The sequence below is a fragment of the Ursus arctos genome, unplaced genomic scaffold (assembly GCF_023065955.2).
Source record: "Ursus arctos isolate Adak ecotype North America unplaced genomic scaffold, UrsArc2.0 scaffold_6, whole genome shotgun sequence".
Classification (NCBI taxonomy): Eukaryota; Metazoa; Chordata; class Mammalia; order Carnivora; family Ursidae; genus Ursus; species Ursus arctos.
In genome coordinates this window covers 51282855-51303769 of record NW_026623078.1, presented here as the reverse complement: position 1 = coordinate 51303769, position 20915 = coordinate 51282855, and the positions used below count along the sequence as shown (strand labels likewise).

The 20915-nt window shown below is 43.2% G+C and overlaps 1 protein-coding gene across 18 annotated transcripts in view; it reads right to left on the bottom strand.

The window, feature by feature from the left end:
* The window catches only part of VPS13B (vacuolar protein sorting 13 homolog B), a 765680-nt gene that overhangs the window by 31787 nt on the left and 712978 nt on the right, over positions 1 to 20915 (bottom strand). For all 18 annotated transcript variants that reach the window (XM_044382679.3, XM_048212588.2, XM_048212589.2 and 15 more), the window contains 4 exons: positions 14491 to 14637; positions 12206 to 12489; positions 9791 to 9918; positions 9376 to 9575 (listed from right to left, as the gene is read on the bottom strand). In XM_044382679.3, coding sequence (XP_044238614.2) covers positions 9376 to 9575; positions 9791 to 9918; positions 12206 to 12489; positions 14491 to 14637 — 759 coding nt within the window. The remainder of the gene's footprint in view (positions 1 to 9375; positions 9576 to 9790; positions 9919 to 12205; positions 12490 to 14490; positions 14638 to 20915) is intronic.

The window sequence follows — 20915 nt, the reverse complement described above, 5'->3', positions numbered from 1 at the left end:
TCAGAAGAAAGTTTAGATGAAACGTGTAAGTTTGCCACAGAAGCTCCCAAATCTAGAGAGAGGTAAAGAAGCAAGATAGCACAGAAATATGCCTTGAAAAGGACCATGGGTTATCAGTACATGAATTCTCTGGAGTCAGATAGTTCTGGAGAACTGACTCCTGCCCAATAAACCCACAAGCCTAGACTAAAAGAGACTGTGATTGCTTGAGACTCAATACGAGCTTCAGATGTGATCGAGGAAGATCTCTTGAGGGTAGATCCAGGGACTAGAAGAAAAATGGCAAGAAAACAGTTCCAAGAGTAGAAACAGGGCTCAGAGACTAGACCTGGCTCCAGGGTAGAAACCGCACAATTATGTGCTCAGAAAATTTTCAGAATTGTCATGGATGAGGGGCTGCCGTCATGGCTCTTTATTCTTCCCCTTTCCATTCTGGAGGGGTTATAATCCTATCTTGTGAAATGGGGGAAGGGAAGGAGCACAAGAGCTCACAGCTCTCCAGAGGAAAGGAGTCATGTGCGGACTCGGAGCGTCACTCGGAAGTACTGGATTTCTGGTGGGATGTGGTGACTGCATAGAACCCCGGGGAGGCGATCTGTTTGTTCCATGTGTGGGAAAAGGAACAATGACGTGACTGATGACTGAGGGGGTTTCTGTTGTTGCCCATCTGTTTAGAACTGCCGAATGAGCTAGCCAGTCCTGATCAGTGCCATCACTCGGGTGTCTGTTCTTTCTTCACTTCATACTGGTGTGTGGGGGGAAAGGGGGGAGGCTATCGGGCAAAATATCATAGATTTGCTGCTCTGACCACTAAGCTCTTGGAAGATACTCTGTTTTGCCGTTTGTGTCTGTGTCGGGGCACTCTGCCATAAGGCTTTCTCTCACACGTGTGGGTATAAGAACACCATTCCAGGCCTATGTCCTGCCCTCCACTTACTATGTTGTCTTTTACTATGAATAAAAGTAAGAAACACTTTAATATAACTTGTGCTTTTCTATGTTTCCAGTTATCTTTATTAAAATGATTGCTTATTAGATTTATGTCCAGCAAACAATATTTTAAAAAATGATACCAATTTAATTTTACTAAGTTAGTAAGTTACAAGGGGACACAGGAAACAAAAGGATGAATTCCTGAAAGTCTCTCTTCCTGTGTCTCCCTCTTTTTCCCGTAGGCTCTACGTGGCGGTGCAGGGACAATGAGGAGGGAGTTATACAGCATCCTGGCACTGCAGCTGAGGGAGACTTCAATGACAGGTACGACTGTTACTAAAACTCCTTCTGCACGCCTCTCCTCCAATATTTTACTGGTCTCCTCTTCCACTGGGCTACAATAGCCTTAGGACAACACCTTGTTGGGACTCCTCCCTTCCAATTTTCTTTCTCTTACTTGACTCCTGACGCTCCCGTCTCAGATTTTTACTTCCTTTCTGTGCTGAGTAATTTTGTGTCAACCTGACTGGCCAGAGGGTGCCCAGCTTAAGCATTATTTCTGGATGTGTCTGTGAGGATGTTTCTGGATGGGATTAGCATTCGAATCAGCGAGCTCAGTAAATTGCTTTCCCCCATGCGTCAGGGGGGCATCATCCAGTGTGTAGAGGGTCTGAATAGAAAAAAAGGTGGAGGAAGGAATAATTTGCCCCCTTTCCCCTGCCTCACTGTTGAGCTAGGACACCTCATTTCATCTTCCCCTGGTGAATTTATGCCATCAGCTCCGTTGGTTCTCAGGACTTTGACCCTGGACTGAATTACACTCTGGTTTTCCTGGGTCTCCAGCTTGCGGGAGGCAGATACTCAGCCTCCATAAATAGGTCTGCAGATAAGTCAATTAGCCATATTATTTGTTATGACTTTCGGCTAAAATTCATTTTTCATAAAAAATTTTACTCCCTATTTTGGGGAGGAATAAATTGAAAAGGTACTACTTCTATCTCTAGATGAAGTGGTTTGTAAGAAAATATCTGAAGAAGGAAAACCATGATATGGATGAAGTCAAGACTTAGGCTTTGAAGGGAAGAAGAGATCTGCATGTGTGCTATGGGCTTGACCCCTCCCCTGTAGAGGGAATACGGGAGTAAGATGCAGCCTGCTTGGTCTCAGGTGGTGGTCTGTTAAGCAGTCTAGTGCCCTGGAGAGCCTTCTCTGGGCTGGACTCTGTGTTTTAGTAATCACTTGGGTGGTAGTTGTGGAGACAGCGTTGAAGGTGATGAGGCTGACAACAGAGAGGCCCTTTGAGGGGATACTGCCAAACTCTGGGAGAGGGCTGATGGATAAAAGGCCTGAAGCAGACCATGGTCACAAGAGAGGGGCAGATCCAGAGACATTTCTGAGGAATTTCTGCCAGAACCTGGTGACTTACTGGATGTGTGGGGGGAAAGAGGGAAAGGAAGGCACTGGGTTGTAGTAGGAAAAATATAGGCTCAGAAGGCTGACAGTTGGAATTTGGATCCCAGGTCACTTGCTTTGTGCAACGTGACCTCCCTGCGCTTCAGGTAGCATCTAGCTTTAAGGGATGTGACAGGGACTAATGATAATATTTGTAGAGTATTTGACATAAAGCAGGAGTTCAATACAAATTTACATAAATATTATTTAAGGTTTTTATACTGGGATGTAGCAACTCTAAGAGAAGCTGGCTTGGGAAATGGAAAATGATCACTTTGGTTTCGACATGCTGGGTTTGAGGTGCTCGTGAGTTTCAGGGGGCAATGTCTGGTGGGTGTCGAAGAACACAGACTTCGAGCTTAGGAGAGATGCAGGGGCCAGAGACAGATCTGTGAGTGACTGGATGATAGTTGGTAGCTAAAGCAATGAGATTCGATCTCCCAGAGAGGGAAAGAAGGGAGATGAATTTCTAAAATGATCAATTTCTAAAATGAGAAAAGGTTCGCTAAAGGTGAAAACAAAATAGCGATATTCTGGGTATAATTCTTCCCTCTGTATGGCTGCTGAAAAATATTTAAGGAAATCCCTACTCCCAAGTATCTTTAAGAGCAGGTGTGATTCAACTGGAACAAACTGTAAACACATAGAAGACTCTAGATCAGAGCACTTGGCAGATGTTAAGAAGTGGGTACCAACTTGATACAGGATGTAGGGGAAGGCGAGTGAAGTAAGTAAAGAGCCAAAATATCTTTATTGTGCGTTTCAGAAATCAGATACTCCCTTGGGTCGATAACTTTTTTTCTATGTAAAGATTCCTGGACGGAGGCTAAAGGTATGTCGGAAAATGACCGCATGCTCTTTTAGCACTAGTGCTCAGGGTTATTACCTCTGTCTGATCTGCACCAACTGGGCTGATTACACACTTGAGTCCTGGTTAATCAAGGCACTTAGCAAAGGGTCTCATGATAACCTTGTAAGCAAGATAAGAAACATCTTACATAGTATGACTTTAAAACGCTTTCAGATGCATTTTCTTATTTAAGAAATGTGGGTTAATGACCGTGCATTTTGATGTGTTAGGGACGTATCTAGTGATTCACCATAGCATGGAGACCTTGGACTTGTCCTGTTCGACACATTTATTAATGCATGCTTACCACATCTATAGATGATATAAAGCTACCAAGGATACTTAATATGTTGGATGACAGCATCACAAATTTTTTTTTAAGTGATTTCAACAAGCTGGACTAGGCCAATAGCAACAAGATTTAATTTATTGGGGATAAATGCAAAGTCCTGTCACTGGGTTCAAAAAGTCAACTGTACAGCAAGTCATATGATAAAGACCTGGGGGGATGTGGTTGACCACAAGTTCAATAATAACAAACAGTCTGAACTTGTTAATAAAAAGCTAACTCAATCTTCTACTTTATTAATGGAAGCATAGGGAGGTAATAGCTGGTTAGACCACATTTGGAATACTATGTATAATTCTGGCTGCCAGATTTTTAAAAGGGAACATAACACACTAGTGTATTCAGACAAGGGTAACTGTGGTGATGGGTCTGGAAATCACATTTACCGAAGGAATGATTCAAGGAACCAGAAATGTTTGGCCTGGATAAGGGAACACTTAGAGAAGATGTTGAGGCGGCCTTCAAATAATTGTAGTGTTGCTATATTAGAGGGAAGTAAACAATCTGTGATGCCCCAGAGGGTAAAACAAGGATGAATGAGTGGGCGCCACGGAGCAAGGGTTTTCAGCCCGACGTGAGCAAAAGCTTTCCTACAGTCACTGCTGAATAAGGCCGAGCTAGACACTGAGGGGAGATGGCACGGGGTGGGGGGGTGCGCCTGTCCTGGGTAGAGGGGAATGTAGAAAACCTCTTCTAACCTGTGCTTTCACGAACCTTCAGGTAGCAATATCCGGAGCCAGGGCTGGACTCCAAAGGACTGACAGTGACCTCTGTTTGGTGCAGGAAAAACAAGATGGGGCCACGTGTGGGCAGATCCTGGTTCCAGCCTGATCCTGCTCAGTTATAAACCACCTAGCTGATTACTCTTTAAGCTTCAATCCTCTCATCAGGAAAATAAACAGAAAAATTATTGCCCTAACGATCCTAGAATTTTTGCTGTGATCAAAGGCTCTGTCTTCGGACTCACTTCACTTGAGTGCACTTATTTACTTACGCTCAGGTCCTTGGAACAGGAGGAAGGCCTTGTGCAGGGCAAAGGGTTTGGCCCTGGATAGTTCCTCAATTAAAGCTTGCCATATAAACGAACGAAAGAGTAGAGACTGTGGATGTGAGAGCACTTCGTAAATGGTAGAGAGCTACAGAAACATGAAGGACTGTCATTCCCCATCTTCCACACACACGGAGAAGAAAACCCCGGTGACAAAAACTCCACTGAACACTTCTGCTAAGCGTCAAAGATCATGAGAATTTACTGGATCTTTTTAGAAGCTCACCTGCAAACCTTCTGGGGTTCAAACTGCTCATTTTTCTTTGCTATTTCAATGGCTCAGAAATTGCTTTTCATAAACAAGTCAAAGACTTCCCATGGCTCTTAAGATAAAAACCCAGATCCTTGGTTGCAGATACCAAATCTGGAATCTGGCTGGCTTTGGCTTTGAACTGCCTCACTAGTCCCCCTCCCGCCCCCTTTTTCTTCATCTGGCCCTCTGGCCACACTGGCATTTAGATCCCTGAAGGGACCAGACTCCCTCTCTGAGCACCAAACCTTCAAACATGTTGCTCTTTCTGCCGAGAAAAATCTGCCACTTTCTTGTCATGCCTGTTCAACTTGAAGCAGAGATGTGAGGTCTCTTAGCAGAGAGGTACTCCTTGGCCTCTCAAGCTCGTCTGCTGTACATCCTAGCAGGACAACTGACCTTCCCTTCACAGTTGCTCCCACAGTTCACAGTACAACAGCCCAGGGAGCACTTGCTTACGACCGGTCTCCTCCACATGGCATCTCCTCGGGTGCAAGGGCCGTGTTCCCTCCCGTTCACTATATTTCACGGGGTCCCAGAAGCAAGTGAGAGTGTCTGGCACGTCTTAGAAACTCAGAAAGCATTTGTTGATTGGTGACTGAAGCATGCTTCCCAGTGTTTGTGTTAGTTAAACGGCAGCTACGTTTTCTTTGTACCTTTTTATTTAAAAAAATACCGTCTGATGTTTGTGACAGAAGTAAGGTTTCTGATGATCAGAAACTGCAGTCCCATAAACTAGGCAGGGTTCTAAATTGTTTTCCTGATGGGATCAAAACTGTGACTTAAAATGGTCAACATAAGCTCATTTTTTATGTCTTTACTTATTTATTCAGAATCTAGAGACGTTTTCTCCGGAGTCAGGCTCCCACCCACTGTAAAGTTAAGGGTAAGAGCACCGGCTGTTGCTTCGGGGCCTCTGTGAGTAACCAGGTGTGAGCTCGTAACACAGCCCGGGAAAACCTGCACCAAAGACGGGCAGAATTCTGTGGCCTGCATGCAATCAGGTCTTCCCAATAACTCCCGATCCCAAGAATACCTCCTTGTGTGATTACAAACTTACCTTCTGCATGTTCCCTGTCATATTCCATTTCAAAATTATATGACATGACACTGTCCTATTTCCAGAGCTGAGTCAAGGGGCCTATCACTGGCAAAAGCTAAAGGAGTTGTCTTCCTTGAGGCAGATTGGGGATTTTACGGTGTTTTAATCCTGCTTTTTAAGGTCAGCTTTGAAATTCGCATCACGGGCCTCAGGCCCAGGGCTGAGGAAAGGCTCCTGGAAGACAAACTCACTCCTACAGAAGGGCTGCTTCCTTTCATCAGAGGACTCAGCTCCCCTCGCTCCCCAGTGATTTATATGCCCTGGTGTATTACTGAGGAGATGCTGGTGAGGGTCTGAAACAAATCTTCCTGCAGAGTAGGAAGTGAGCCACGGTCTGCAGGACATATGGCACCCAGCTCCTCAAAGATTAATGGGGACGTGAGCCTTTGCTGGGTCCTCCGACCAGGGACGATAAGGGTGTTGGAAAGAGTACCTCCTCCTAGCTTTGAAGTATCTGTGACTACAAAGGTTTGAGGAAATTTAGAGTGAACAGGAATCCCTGAAATAAGGTTTGGCAGGCAGAACGCCTATCGTCACGAATTCCCTAGACATATAGAAGCAAGCAAGGTTTGAAAATTCTTCAAACCGGGCAGAGGAGTTCAGGAACCCTTGGGAAGCTTGCAATCTTTATTTTGTACGGTAATGAGACCAGGAACGCGGCCTGGGGCTGCGCCATCTAGCCTGCTTTCAGTGTGCAGCCAATGAGAGCTGCTGGCAGAAACCACACCCCTGCATAGTGTGGGGCCACCACAAATGCCGGTCTCCAAGGTGCACATGCCCCCGGGGCTGCTTGGCTAGTCCTGCACCTGGCCCTGCCACGTCCTTCGCCTGTTTCCAGGGCTGCTTCTTTCCGCAGACCCCCAGCCCTTTCTCTCTCCCTCTTAGCAGATGACTTACTCGATTTACTCCATACTTCACAATAAAACTGAAGTCCTCGGTACGTCCATTCACTCAATTTCCCAGTTCCTGCCTCCAAACAGCTCTCCCTAACCTATGCCCATCCCCGCCTCTTTTCTACGGCCAAAGAAGGGGAGGAGGTCCTCCTGTTCCAGCACAACTACACTCCCCGGGCCTTGGACTTGTCTCTGGGGCAGCTCCTCACTGTCTTCTCCACTTTTCCGTGACTGACTCCGCCCCTGCAGCACAGGGACGGCTTCCTCCTCTCTGACCTCCTTTGCTTCATGGCCCCGCTCCTGGAAATAAACAATTCTCACATGTTCCCTCCACTCCCTCCCTTCCACTCACTCTGAACTTGTCATTTCCAATTGCTACCTTGCTTCCCTCTTTGCACCATTTTACAGCCTGTAAACTTTGTCCTTTGGGGGCTCTCTGTGTCTCCCCTGGCCGGTGTTCCTCCTCCCACTCTGTTTCTTCCTCCCCGTCTCTTGACGCTCGGCACTGACACACTGGCCTTTCCCAAGGTTATACTGCGGCTCTCTTTCCCTCCTTCATCCCATCTCTCTCGCCTAATCTCATCTTCTCATTCATTCATTCATTCATTCAGTCGTTCATTTACTGATTTAATATTCACTCTTACTATGTTGACAGGCACTCTGCTGCAGGCTGAGGATGAACAGGCAGGTATCTGACCACCAGGAATTCTAACTTGGTAGGAAATCTTCTAAAGAAATAAATGCAGGGGTGCCTGGGTGGCTCAGTCAGTTGGGGTCCTGGGATCGAGCCCTACATCGGACTCCCTGCTCAGCCTGGAGTCTGCTTCTCCCTTTGCTCCTTCCCCCCACCCCCCCCCCACCTGGGCTTGCTCTCTCTCTCTCTCTCAAATAAATAGATAAAATCTTAAAAAAAAATAGAAGAAAGAAATGCAATTAAATGTTACAAATGTTATATGAACATGTGGAGGGACCGGTAGTGGGGAGGAGACCTCACAGTGAGGGGAAGAGAGAGAATCTCTCGGGAGATGAGGAAGAATGTGCTGGCTGGGGAAAAGGGGAGTTCAGGACTCCCAGGTAGGGAAGCAGGACTCATAGCACAGTGGTATGGAGCAGTGCTTTGGAGTCAGGCAGGTCTGGATCAAATCCCAGTCCCTCCTTTTGTAACACAAGGGAATTAGGCCGTGTTACTACTGGAGGTGTGAGTTTTCACTTGTGTAACATGGAGACCATCGTCCTGCCGTGTGCGGCTACGGGAAGGGTTAGAGAGGAATGAATACGAAGTGCTCAGTACGGTGCCTGGCCTACAGTAAGCGATTATTAAATGATAATCGTTATTACGGTAAATATATTTATAACTGTAATAGGTGTCTTGTAATCATTACGGTAAATGGGACCTACAAACGAATGAATAGGTGTGAAAGAACTGTAACAAAGTGCAGCGCAGATGACTCAGCCCTAAAACGGAAGGAAACAGGGCCGCATGCCGCAACACGGACGGACACCGAAAACACTATGCTGAAATTAGCTGGCACCACGGGACACGTATGGTGTGGTTCCACTCACGTGAGGTGCCCCGAACCTGACAAGTTCAGAGACACCAAGGACAGCAGTGGTCCCCGGGGGCTGAGCGGAGGGAGAGTGGGGAGTCACTGCCCAACGCGGACAGTTGCTGTTGGCGATGATGGACTATGGAGCGGTGATGGCTGTACAATGGTGTGTGTTTTTACTCATACACCTAAAAATGGCAAATTTTAAGTACAGCAGAAATGAAATGCTGGGTTCATGTGCCATTTTCAACAAAAATAAACCACCACCAACAAGGAGAGTAAGACAGAGACAAAGTGGGACATCTATCTACACAGGGTTTTAATTTTTTTAAATTTTTATTTATTTATTTTTTAAAGATTTTATTTATTTCTTTGACAGAGAGAGAGAGACAGCCAGTGAGAGGGGGAACACAAGCAGGGGGAGTGGGAGAGGAAGAAGCAGGCTCCCAGCGGAGGAGCCCGATATGGGGCTGGATCCCAGGACCATGGGATCACGCCCTGAGCCAAAGGCAGACGCTTAACAACTGAGCCACCCAGGCGCCCCTGCTCAGGGTTTTTAAACTGTACTTATATTTGCAGACTACTATGTACTTTGAGCAAAAATATGTATATTTTTAAATTAAGTTCTGAACCTTTCGAAAGAGGGGATGAATCTAGGGTTGGCATTATGATTTTCCTAAAATCTGGACAGTAGGACTACCCTCTACATAGAGAAGTCTAACAATTGTATTTCGTTTTTGACCTGGGATTAGACCCAACAGCACTTTACCAAGTGCTCCTCTCTGGTAAATTGCTGTTTAAGTACATTCTGGAGATACAGGACACATGTGTCCTCACACAGAGACAAGAAGTGCAGCATTTGGAAAATTCTGTTTAAAAACAGACAAGCATGGAACCCTTAGAAAAGGGAATCTGTTTGGGCTGTGGCAGGAAGACGCGTGGCTCACTGACCTGTGTCCCCTGGTTGTTGATGTCGACGGCATCGCTCCACTCAGTTGTTACGTCCTCCAGACATTCCACTCTCAGGAAGAGGCTGGGAAGTAAGTCTTTGGTCTTGCAGTCTGGATAACTGGAAATCTGATGATACAGCTCATGATGAATTGAGCACTCAGAAGGAATTCTTCTGCAATAAACCTCAAACTTTGGAATATCTGAAATTTTAAAAAAAAGGCATATGTAGACTTAGGCCTCAAAGACAAAGACAAAGGGATATTAAACATAATGCGGCTGGAGAAACTTCCTGAAGAGGGATGAATGATAGTTTTATTTAAACATTCTTCACAGGATCACGGGTAGCTACTGAATTAAAAGCCTCCAGAAAGAATACAGATTTTATATTATTTAAATTCAATGCTATAAAATATACCTTTAATATTTTCCTTTATAAGGACTGTTACTGGACATCTGTTGTGGAAAATTATTCGAGGGCTAGGGTCTTCAGAGAGGGTTAAGTAAGTCACTCCAAAGTGCTCTTGATATGTCAGTGCTACCGCCCTGGAATGAAATCAAATCAAATGACAGAAATGGTTTAGAAAAAAAAATGAATGCTTACTCTCCTGGTACATGTTTATTCAGATCTGTAATATTCACCACTCCACAAACCTTCTCTTTTATCCACCAGAGGAAATGTTTCCAGAGAAAGGAGGCCATCCTCTCATCTATTAACTGTCATACACGAATTATAGCTTTACGGATTTTTTTCATGACAATGTGAACACGATTATCATAAAATATTCAAAGATGTAAAAAATTATTTAAAAGGGAAAAATTATTTAAAAGGGGAAAAAGCCACTTAGAATTATAGCTAACCTTGCACTAACCCTGCCTCCTACTCTGCTTTCCTCTGTGCAAATGTGCCTTAAACTCTTCACAGAGAGTGCCTTCTTCCTCAACAGCGCCTGGTAGTTTTGCCATAAGAGCTGATGTGCTTTTAGAAGGACTGCTAGAGAATGCGGGTACTTGCTCTTTTTATATTCTAAAGGTAGGTAGGCTCACAATGCCTGCTGTCAATTTTCCCAACGTCCTTGTACTTTACATGATCTCCACTTTGACTACCAAGAGCAAAGCCGTCTTAATTGGCATTGGAAAAACTGCTATGTGGGCATAGGCTGTCCCCTGCAATGGAGAGACAGAAATTTTCCAGTTTACATCACAGACGACCAAACAATATTTCATATCAAAATGGGAAAAAAAATCCTCTCCGCAGTTTAAATTGCATGGACTCATCAAAATAACCAAAGGAATCAGATATTTGCCAAATGTGGCCCTTGGTTAACACTGATGAAAAGGGGTTGATAATGCGTCGATGAATTTCTCATTTGCCATTTATCCTGTTCACCAGTGTGAGTCCTTCCCAAAGATAGTATTTGTCTGAAATGCCAAAGTAAGCTGTCCATTAGCATTTGGGAAAATCGTCTTAATAACACCATCAAATGTGTACTGTAGGAGTGAGGGGAGGAGAGAGACAGGAGGAGATGGGGCTGTAGGAAGCGAATTCACTTGCACAGTACAGTCCTTGGATGCATACCAAAGTTCTTTTCCCAGCCTAATTTTGAAAGAGCTGGGGCAAGCCAACCTCAGAGAATTTCTTCTTGCTAGCCAAGAAAGCTGGGGGCCAGGACCAACATATGGTATTTTCAATCTAATATCTAGTTTAGTATTCATAGATAAGATTAAATTATATTAATAAAATCATGTCTTACAATTCTTAGAATTTTAAACATCATTTCCAAATGCAATTTTATTTAAGATTTTTGTCTTTCATTTTTAAAAATAAATTTTGTTTTCTCGACATAGGTTCACATTACTTTCAAAAAACTTCCTTAAACTCACCACACTCAACTTCTCCAGCCAGAATATAAATACAGGCACTCCTCCCAGGATCAGGGATGAAAAGTGTTTATAAAATAAGGGATATTTCTGAATGTTGTGAAAAAGAAGGGATGTGTGTAGGGAACAGGGCCTTACTATTATGGATAACATGAGTTAGGAAGTTATCTTTTAAACTACAATTACTAGAAATGTCCGCAGACATCAAAAAGTTAGGAGGGCTAAGGTCTCAAAGTCTGTAAATTCTCAGTTACAAGAAGAAGGCACCTCTGCTGAGATCATGGTGTGTTTTCTTTTGTACTTTTTACATAGACCATAGATAAGTTATTCCTGACAGCTACAGAAGGGACGTATTGCATGCAAAACAACCACAGACTAAAAGTCCAGTACGAACAAACCATTACATGTCTCCGGCTTGATTCTGTGGTTGTTATTTGCATAATTGGTAATCGGTAATTGGAGCAACTTGCGTGCGGGAACAACCACAGAACAGAGTCTTCTGTGACTTGTGTTTATCTACGTTATCTCTCTTAATGACTTTTAAAGAAAAATTCCATTTTGAAGTCGATGTAAAATATGGGAAAGGAACCAAACCTTTTGGTTTTCCAACTTTCCTGCCTCATATTTTAACCCTTGACAGAGGCTGAAGTCCTCACAGAAGGCGATCTTTTCCTTGCGATGTATTGCTGCTATCCTGTGGGACGAACACCACCACTCCCCCCCAGGATAAGCTCCATCCGCGGTAGGGAAAAACCTCATCAGTAGCAGGCCGGGGCAACCCACATGTGATCACAACGTTTGTTCAATTGCGTACAGTGTCTAGAAGCCATTAAAAATTAAAGAAAAACCTAGTTTAACAGCCGAGGAGCCCTGCAGCTGTTCCTCTGTTTCTCCTGGCACCTGGATGAAGAGCCGTACCGACAAGCAAAGGAGGGCGTTCCCATAGATGTACCTGGTGCAGAAGCCATTTTCCCCACAGCTTCCGAAGGGCACTGCTACACTCTGTCTGGGAAACTCTTGCCTAACTATGGCCGGCAGGCTCCAGCACTGGGAGCCGGTGGCACCTGCCGCAGGAGAAAAGGCCAGCAAGATCTGTTTCTGAAGCAGGGATGTGTCCAGCGGTGACTGGCTGATATCAGGCATTAAGTCCCAGCAAGGAAGGGAGCTGGATTCCACAGCAGGTTGCTCTCCCCCCGGGGAAATGCTGAAAGTAGCACTGTCTGGAACGTGAAAATACTGAAAAAAAGAAAAGACAATGCCAAGATAGCACAGTGGCTACACCAATGGAGAGAAGTTAAGCTTTTGAAGGTGCGGCTCCTAAGAAACCAGAACCATGAATTCTCAGGAGGTAGCCAGGTTGGGGACATGGGCACATTAGAATCCCAGTCCCATGAGAAAGCCCTAATGAGACAATTATAAGCAGTGGGAGCAGGGTCTGCTTTTCTAGACCTAATGAAATGTGATAAGGCCGCAGTGATTTAGAAGGTGACCTAAGTTCTCAATGTCCCCCAGGTACTGCAAAAATCCAGATGTTGTAGGGGTAGACATGCCACGTGTTGGAGAGGGAGTCCTCTTGGATAGGGATGACCGAACTGAAAGGGTGAGCCCTGAGGGGTCTTGGGAAGAAGAGAGCTGATGAACTGGGAGCTCAGAAGACAATTTTTGTGTAAGGATTATCTGAGGCAGGAGGAAACTCTGATCGCAATCCTCAGTTGAAATTCCACAGGGGTTCTGGCACAGTAGAGAGTCTCAGAACTTCAGACTTAAAAAGGACCTTTAGAGATACTTTATTTAAAACTCCCTACACATCTGAGGAAGCTGCTTTCCAGAGAGCTGATGACTTGTCCAACATCACAGAGACGGTGAGTGGCAAAGCCCAGCCAGAGTCAGGCTTCCTACTTCCTGTTTGGTGGTTTTCCTACTGTCCCACACGGTCTCCCTGAGAGGCTAAGGATTATCATGTTTTTAAAAAAGTTCCCACACCTGCCTGAAGCAGGGTAGGATTGAAAAGGGGACACTCCTCAGCGGCCTGGAAGAACGTGGGCCTTCCCCTTGTCTCCAGGAAGCTGAGGCAAATCAGGAGTTCATTGCCATGCTGGTGTTGTGGCTGCTGCTGGCTACTACCATTTCCTGAGTGCCTGGGCTTTTTATTCATATTATCTTATTTCATCGCCACCAAAAACCTGCAAGGAATGTGAAATTATGCCTGTTTTCAGACGAGCAAATGTCAGCATGGAAAGCCCTGACCCAATGTCCCAGGAAGCCCTAGGGTGGGGAGGTGCAGGAGAATTATCCGCACACATGCTGATTCTCTTGCCAAATCCTCACCTAAAATGTGAACGTTGTTGATCTCTATTTCCCAACTGGGTACTTCTGGTCACATAGTTATTCTATCAATACTTCGATGAACCCAGATGAAATTCTATTACTCTGACATTTTTGTAAATACCATAATGCACTGTAAGCTTAGAAGAGTAAGACTTTCATCCTATTTTACTGTTCTGATGTAATTTTTAGGAGCTGAAAGGGATAAAAACAAATGCAGACAGAGGTAAAGAAAGAAAATATGTTCCTATGAGATACTTTCAATAGCATAAAACAATAGCAGACCACTTAGCATATTATGTGTTTAAGTCCTTTTAAAAGATCTCCTTACTCTCTCAAAATAGAAGTGTTCATTTTAATTGTATAAAGAAGTGAATCAAAAGCCCTTCTTGGATTCATTTTGTGCATATTCTGCCAGTGAGATGTCCACATAAATGAGCTGGTACATTTTCACAGTTACTCTCCTCGTGGGCAGAGAACGCAGTGCTCCCAATCCCTGGCTCCGTCGGGGCCGAGCCTTCTGACCACAGGGCTCCTCTTGGCTGCACAGCCTGGGAGGCAGATGTTCTTTTCCACGAGACCCAGGAGCCAGTGCTCAGGCCCACTTCCCCGCTGGGGGGGCTCTGGGTTAGTGGGTGTGCTGAAGCGTGGGCTGCAGCCTCGGAGCAGCTGGGGTACAGGCGGCGCTAGTCCGGCCGCGTGTCAGGAGCTGCTGCTTTTGTAGGCTTTCTGCTCATAATCACCTGGGAAGCGCTCACCAGGACATCCATGGTTTCGATTCAACAAAAAATAAATTTCTTTTTACCTATATTCGGTGTTAGTTTTTTCTTTTTTCTAGGCTAAAAAATTCATCTTACTTATTGCTAATGTATCAAAACTGAAGACAAATCGATCACGTCATGAACTGCTTACCTCCTTTCCAGAGTGGGGTTTGGAGACAGATAACTGCGGTTTGTAGAATATCTGATACGGCATATTATTGATGATTACAGTCTTGTCTTCAATCTGAATAATTTGTATGCCCTGCTGTACCATGGAGGAAATGCAAAACTGACACAGCTGCAAGGCAATGAGGAAGGAATAATTTTTAAAATATCATAAGGCAAAAAAATATATTCTAAGGCGTATACAAATTTCTTATTTTTAAAAGGTCATTTTATCTATTGGTTGGCTCAGGACAGTACCAATTTTACCTTTTGTTCCAGAGTATTTACTGGAGTCCCCTCTCAGTCTCAAAAATGTCCCCGCCGCTAAAAGGGGCCACTATTTACAACAAGGCATTCTAGTGAACCAGTTACTTCACCGATTCCCTCACAAAATATTTTATTTATAAACATTTTTACATAAACAGATGTCACTCATCTTTTCAACATGAAGATTTCAGTTAAGCATCGCTCCCCCTGCCTCATGCTCATCACAGTAGCCACCTTGCCAAAGGCCTTGTGGGGGCCTCCAGGCGTTCTGAGGACTTTAACAGTGATGTTGGTAAGAAAACAAGGACTGGCCCTCATATATTGCTTTCTTGTGTGCTGCTTGTTGTAAGGATTGAAGCGTGTTAACGCACAGAATCCTTACAAAACCCACATGGGGCAGCTATTACTATCCCCATTTTAAAGAAGAGGGAAATGAGGCTCAAAGAGGTTAAGTAACTTGCCCATGGTCATAAAGACAGGGATGGTCTAGTTCGGATTAGAAACCATGCAGTCTGATTCTGTGGTACTGCTCTTAACCTCCACATATCCTCTCATTCCCTTACCACGCTTTATGAGGGACAGGTGCTCAGAGAAGGTATTAGCTGCCTAAAAATTGCCACTTAGTAAGTGGTAATGGCAGGACAGCAGTTCTCAATGTGTGGCCTGGGACCCCCGAGTGAGTGTGTGGGGTCTTCGAGATCCTTTTAGGGGGTCCAAAGGTCAGAACTATTTTCATAAAAATACCAAGATGCTATTGCCTTTTCCACTTTAATTCTCTAATGAGTGTACAGTGGAGTTTTCCAGAGGTTATATGACCTATGATATCATCGCTGTCACGGCTAACAGAATGTGTTTGTGTATTCTTGCATTCTAAAGTTTTTTCATTCATTTCTAGTTTGATGGCCATCAATAGCTAAAACCCACATAAACAAAAGGGTTTTGGAGGTTTGCAATGATTTTTGAGAGGGTAAAGGGGTCCTGGGACTCAAAAGTTCGAGAATCACTAGGAAAGAATAAGGAGATATAAATATATATAATAATATATTTTCCAACAGCCCATTCATTCATTCACATTTATTCAGCACTTGCTGTGGCCACTTTGTGAGGTGCTGGAGGTGATGGGTGTTGGACTGTGTATTGTGACATTTTTTTCCAGGTTTTGATGGTTGATCTCAACTTACAAGTCTTCAGCTTTGGGTGACTCATGCTTACAGCTCTTTGCCATTTACACCACGTTAGAGCCTTTTGGCCGGCAGCGCACAAACATGTGTTGCCCAGACAACTCTGAGGAAATGGATACCAGCCTTGAGTACTGAAGAGAAACCAACTTCTTTGTATCAGAGAAATTTATTTTTAAAAAGTCACCAAATGACACTAACTTATTTTTAAAGAAGCTCTTCAAAGACGCCTGTCAAAATCTCACTTCTCCCCAGAGAAAGCTCATTCGGAATCGTGCTACCCTGATGAAGCAGCCCTTCTAATTTGGGAGGGCTAAGATAACGAAGATACCATGAAGTACAGCCTGAGACCTCCACACGGGACACTATGATATTTTGCTGTCGTACACGCAGGTTAATGTGATTTGTTACTATATTACTCAACTTAATTGCTTTTCATAGACTTTAGAAAAGATTGATACTGAAAATCACACCGTTTGTATACAGTTAAATAACTGATGAAGTAGGTTTTCTGTATTCGTGTCATCGCGGTACCAGTTCTCTGTTCAGGAATAGAACTCCCTCATAACCTTAGGTTCTATGGGAAGATCAGAGTTGATGTCGCTCAGGATGCCCTTTCCAGGAATATAACCTTTGCTATGGGAGGCCTGTCCTTTCACTCAGCGCTCAGAACGTTAGCAACTCTACTTCCTGCTCTAAGGAAAGGCGGCCAAGTACATTGTGGATATTTCGGAGTAAGTTCATTTGCCCCCTACATACGATCAATCAAGTGACTGCTGAGTGTTCTGAAATAGAGAGGTTATTGGATAAATTACGTGACATGGCTTTTATCACTGGTAAAGGAAAAAAAAAACCCTGTGAAACAGAGAGGTCTAAGAAATCACGTGTTTCACTGTTATAAATTGTCTAGAGCATGTAATATCGAAAAGGGACTGAAAAGAAAAGGGTAGACTCATTTTATTTTTTTTTTTTTTTTTTTTTTTTTTTTTTTTTTTTTTTTTTTTATTAATAATGATTTTTTATTATATTATGTTAGTCACCATACAGTACATCCCCGGTTTTCGATGTAAGGCTCGATGATTCATTAGTTGTGTATAACACCCAGTGCACCATGCAATATGTGCCCTCCTTACTACCCATCACCGGTCTATCCCATTCCCCCACCCCCCTCCCCTCTGTAGCCCTCAGTTTGTTTCTCATAGTCCATAGTCTCTCATGTTTCATTCCCCCTTCTGATTACCCCCCCTTTCTTTATCCCTTTCTTCCCCTACTGATCATTCTAGTTCTTATGTTCCATAGATGAGAGAAATCATATGATAGTTGTCTTTCTCTGCTTGACTTATTTCACTAAGCATTATCTCCTCCAGTGCCGTCCATGTTGTAGCAAATGTTGAGAACTCATTCTTTCTGATTGCTGAGTAATATTCCATTGTATATATGGACCACAACTTCTTAATCCAGTCATCTGTTGAAGGGCATCTCGGCTCCTTCCACGATTTAGCTATTGTGGACATTGCTGCTATGAACATTGGGGTGCATATGGCCCTTCTCTTCACTACGTCTGTATCTTTGGGGTAAACACCCAGTAGTGCAATGGCTGGATCATAGGGTAGCTCAATTTTTAACTTTTTAAGGGACCTCCACACGGTTTTCCAGAGTGGCTGTACCAACTTGCATTCCCACCAACAATGTAGGAGGGATCCCCTTTCTCCACATCCTCTCCAACAATTGTTGTTTCTTGCCTTGTCTATTTTTGCCATTCTAACTGGCGTAAGGTGGTATCTCAGTGTGGTTTTGATTTGAATTTCCTTGATGGCTAATGATTTTGAACATTTTTTCATGTGTCTGTTAGCCATTTGTATGTCTTCATTGGAAAAGTGTCTGTTCATATCTTCTGCCCATTTTTTGATTTGTTTATTTGTTTCTCGTGTATTGAGTTTGAGAAGTTCTTTGTAGATCTTGGATACCAGTCCTTTATCTGTAGTGTCATTTGCAAATATATTCTCCCATTCCGTGGGCTGCCTCTTAGTTTTTCTGACTGTTTCCTTGGATGTGCAGAAACTTTTAATCTTGATGAAGTCCCATAAATTCATTTTATCTTTTGTTTCTTTTGCCTTTGGGGATGTGTCATGAAAAAGGTTGCTTAGGCTGATGTCGTAGAGGTTGCTGCCTATGTTCTCCTCTAGAATTTTGATGGATTCCTGTCTCACATCGAGGTCTTTCATCCATTTGGAGTTTATTTTTGTGTATGGTGTGAGATAGTGGTCAAGTTTCATTCTTTTGCACGTAGCTGTCCAATTTTCCCAGCACCATTTATTGAAGAGACTGTCTTTTTCCCACCGGATGGTTTTTCCTGCTTTATCAAATATTAGTTGCCCAAAGAGCTGAGGGTCCATTTCTGGGCTCTCTATTCTGTTCCATTGGTCTATGTGTCTGTTTTTGTGCCAGTACCATGCTGTCTTTGTGATCACAGCTTTGTAGTACAGCTCGAAATCCGGCATTGTGATGCCCCCAGCTTTGTTTTTCCTTTTCAACAGTTCCTTGGAGATTCGGGGTCTTTTCTGGTTCCATACAAATTTAAGGACTATTTGTTCCAGTTCTTTGAAAAACGTTCTCGGTATTTTGATCGGGATAGCATTGAAAGTGTAGATTGCTCTGGGTAGCATGGACATTTTAACTATGTTAATTCTTCCGATCCATGAGCATGGAATATCTTTCCATCTTTTTATGTCTTCCTCAATGTCTTTTAAGAGTGATTTATAGTTTCTAGAATAAAGGTCCTTTACATCTCTGGTTAAGTTAATTCCAAGGTAACGTATGGTTTTTGGTGCTATTGTAAATGGGATGGATTCCCTGATTTCTCTTTCTTCGTTCTCGTTATTCGTGTACAGAAATGCAACTGATTTCTGAGCATTGATTTTGTATCCCGCCACGTTACTGAATTGCTCTATAACTTCTAATAGTTTGGGAGTGGCTTCTTTTGGGTTTTCCATATAGAGTATCATGTCGTCTGCGAAGAGAGACATTTTGACTTCTTCTTTGCCGATTTGAATACCTTTGATCCCTTTTTGTTGTCTGATTGCTGTTGCAAGGACTTCTAGTACTATGTTGAATAATAGTGGCGAGAGTGGGCATCCTTGTCGTGTTCCTGATCTTAAGGGAAAGGCTTCCAGCTTTTCCCCATTGAGAATAATATTTGCAGTAGGCTTTTCATAGATGGCTTTTATGAGATTGAGAAATGTACCTTCTATTCCTACACTCTGAAGGGTTTTAATCAGGAAAGGATGCTGTATTTTGTCAAATGCTTTTTCGGCATCGATTGAGAGGATCATATGGTTCTTGAGTCTTTTCTTGTTGATATGATGTATCACGCTGATTGATTTGCGAATATTGAACCACGCTTGCATCCCAGGTATGAATCCCACTTGATCGTGGTGGATAATCCTTTTAATGAACTGTTGGATTCTATTAGCAAGTATCTTGTTGAGGATTTTGGCGTCCATATTCATTAGGGAAATCGGTCTGTAATTCTCCTTTTTGAGGGGGTCTTTGCCTGGTTTGGGGATCAATGTAATATTGGCCTCATAGAATGAGTTTGGTAGCTTTCCTTCTGTTTCTATTTTTTGAAAAAGCTTTAGGAGAATAGGTATTATTTCTTCTTTGAATGTTTGGTACAATTCCCCAGGAAAACCGTCCGGGCCTGGAGTTTTGTTATTTGGAAGGTTGTTTATCACTGACTCAATTTCTTCATAATTAATTGGCCTGTTTAAGAAATCAATTTCTTCCGGTTTCAATCTTGGTAGTTTATAGGTTTCCAGGAAGGATTCCATCTCTTCCAGATTGCTTAGTTTATTGGCATATAGCTGTTGATAAAAATTTCTAATAATCCTTCCAATTTCAATGGTGTTCGTCGTGACCTCTCCTTTTTCATTCATAATTTTAATAATCTGGGTCCTTTCTCTTTTCTTTTGGATAAGTCTTGCCAGTGGTCTGTCAATTTTATTGATTCTCTCCAAGAACCAGCTTCTAGTCCTGTTGATCTGCTCTACTGTACTTCTGGTTTCTGCTTGATTGATTTCAGCTTTAATTTTGGTCAACTGCTTCCTTGTGCGTGGATTAGGCCTGTCCCTCTGTTGCTGTTCCAGCTTCTTGAGGTGAGAATATAAAAACTGCATTTTAGATTTTTCTATTCTTTTGAGTGAGGCTTGGATGGCTATGTATTTCCCCCTTAGGACTGCCTTTGCAGTATCCCATAGGTTTTGGACTGTTGTATTTTCATTCTCATTGGTCTCCATAAATTGTTTAATTTGATTTTTGATTTCCTGGTTTATCGAGTCATTCCTGAGCAGGATGGTTCTTAGTCTCCAAGTGTTTGAGTTTCTTCCAAATTTTTCCTTGTGGTTGAGTTCCAATTTCAGAGCGTTGTGGTCTGAGAATATGCAGGGGATAATTTCAATCTTTTGGTATCGGCTGAGACCTGTTTTGTGTCCCAGGACATGGTCTATTCTTGAAAATGTTCCATGGGCATTAGAATAGAATGAGTATTCTTTGGTTCTGGGGTGTAGTGTTCTATATATATCTAAGAGGTCCAACTCGTCGAGTATGGCATTCAAAGCCTTTGATTCTTTGCTTAGTTTTTGCCAGGGTGTTCTGTCTATTTCTGAGAGTGGAGTGTTGAGGTCCCCTACTATTAATGTATTTTTATCTATATGTCTCTTTATTCTGGTTAAGAGTTGCCTTGTGTATCTTGCTGCTCCCCTGTTGGGGGCATATATATTTATAATTGTCATATCCACTTGTTGAATACTTCCTTTAAGAATAATATAGTGCCCTTCTGCATCTCTAACTATAGTCTGTAGTTTAAAATCCAATTTATCTGATATGAGAATTGCTACCCCAGCTTTCTTTTGAGGTCCATTTGCGTGAAAGATGGTACTCCATCCCCTTACTCTCAGTCTGAATGCAT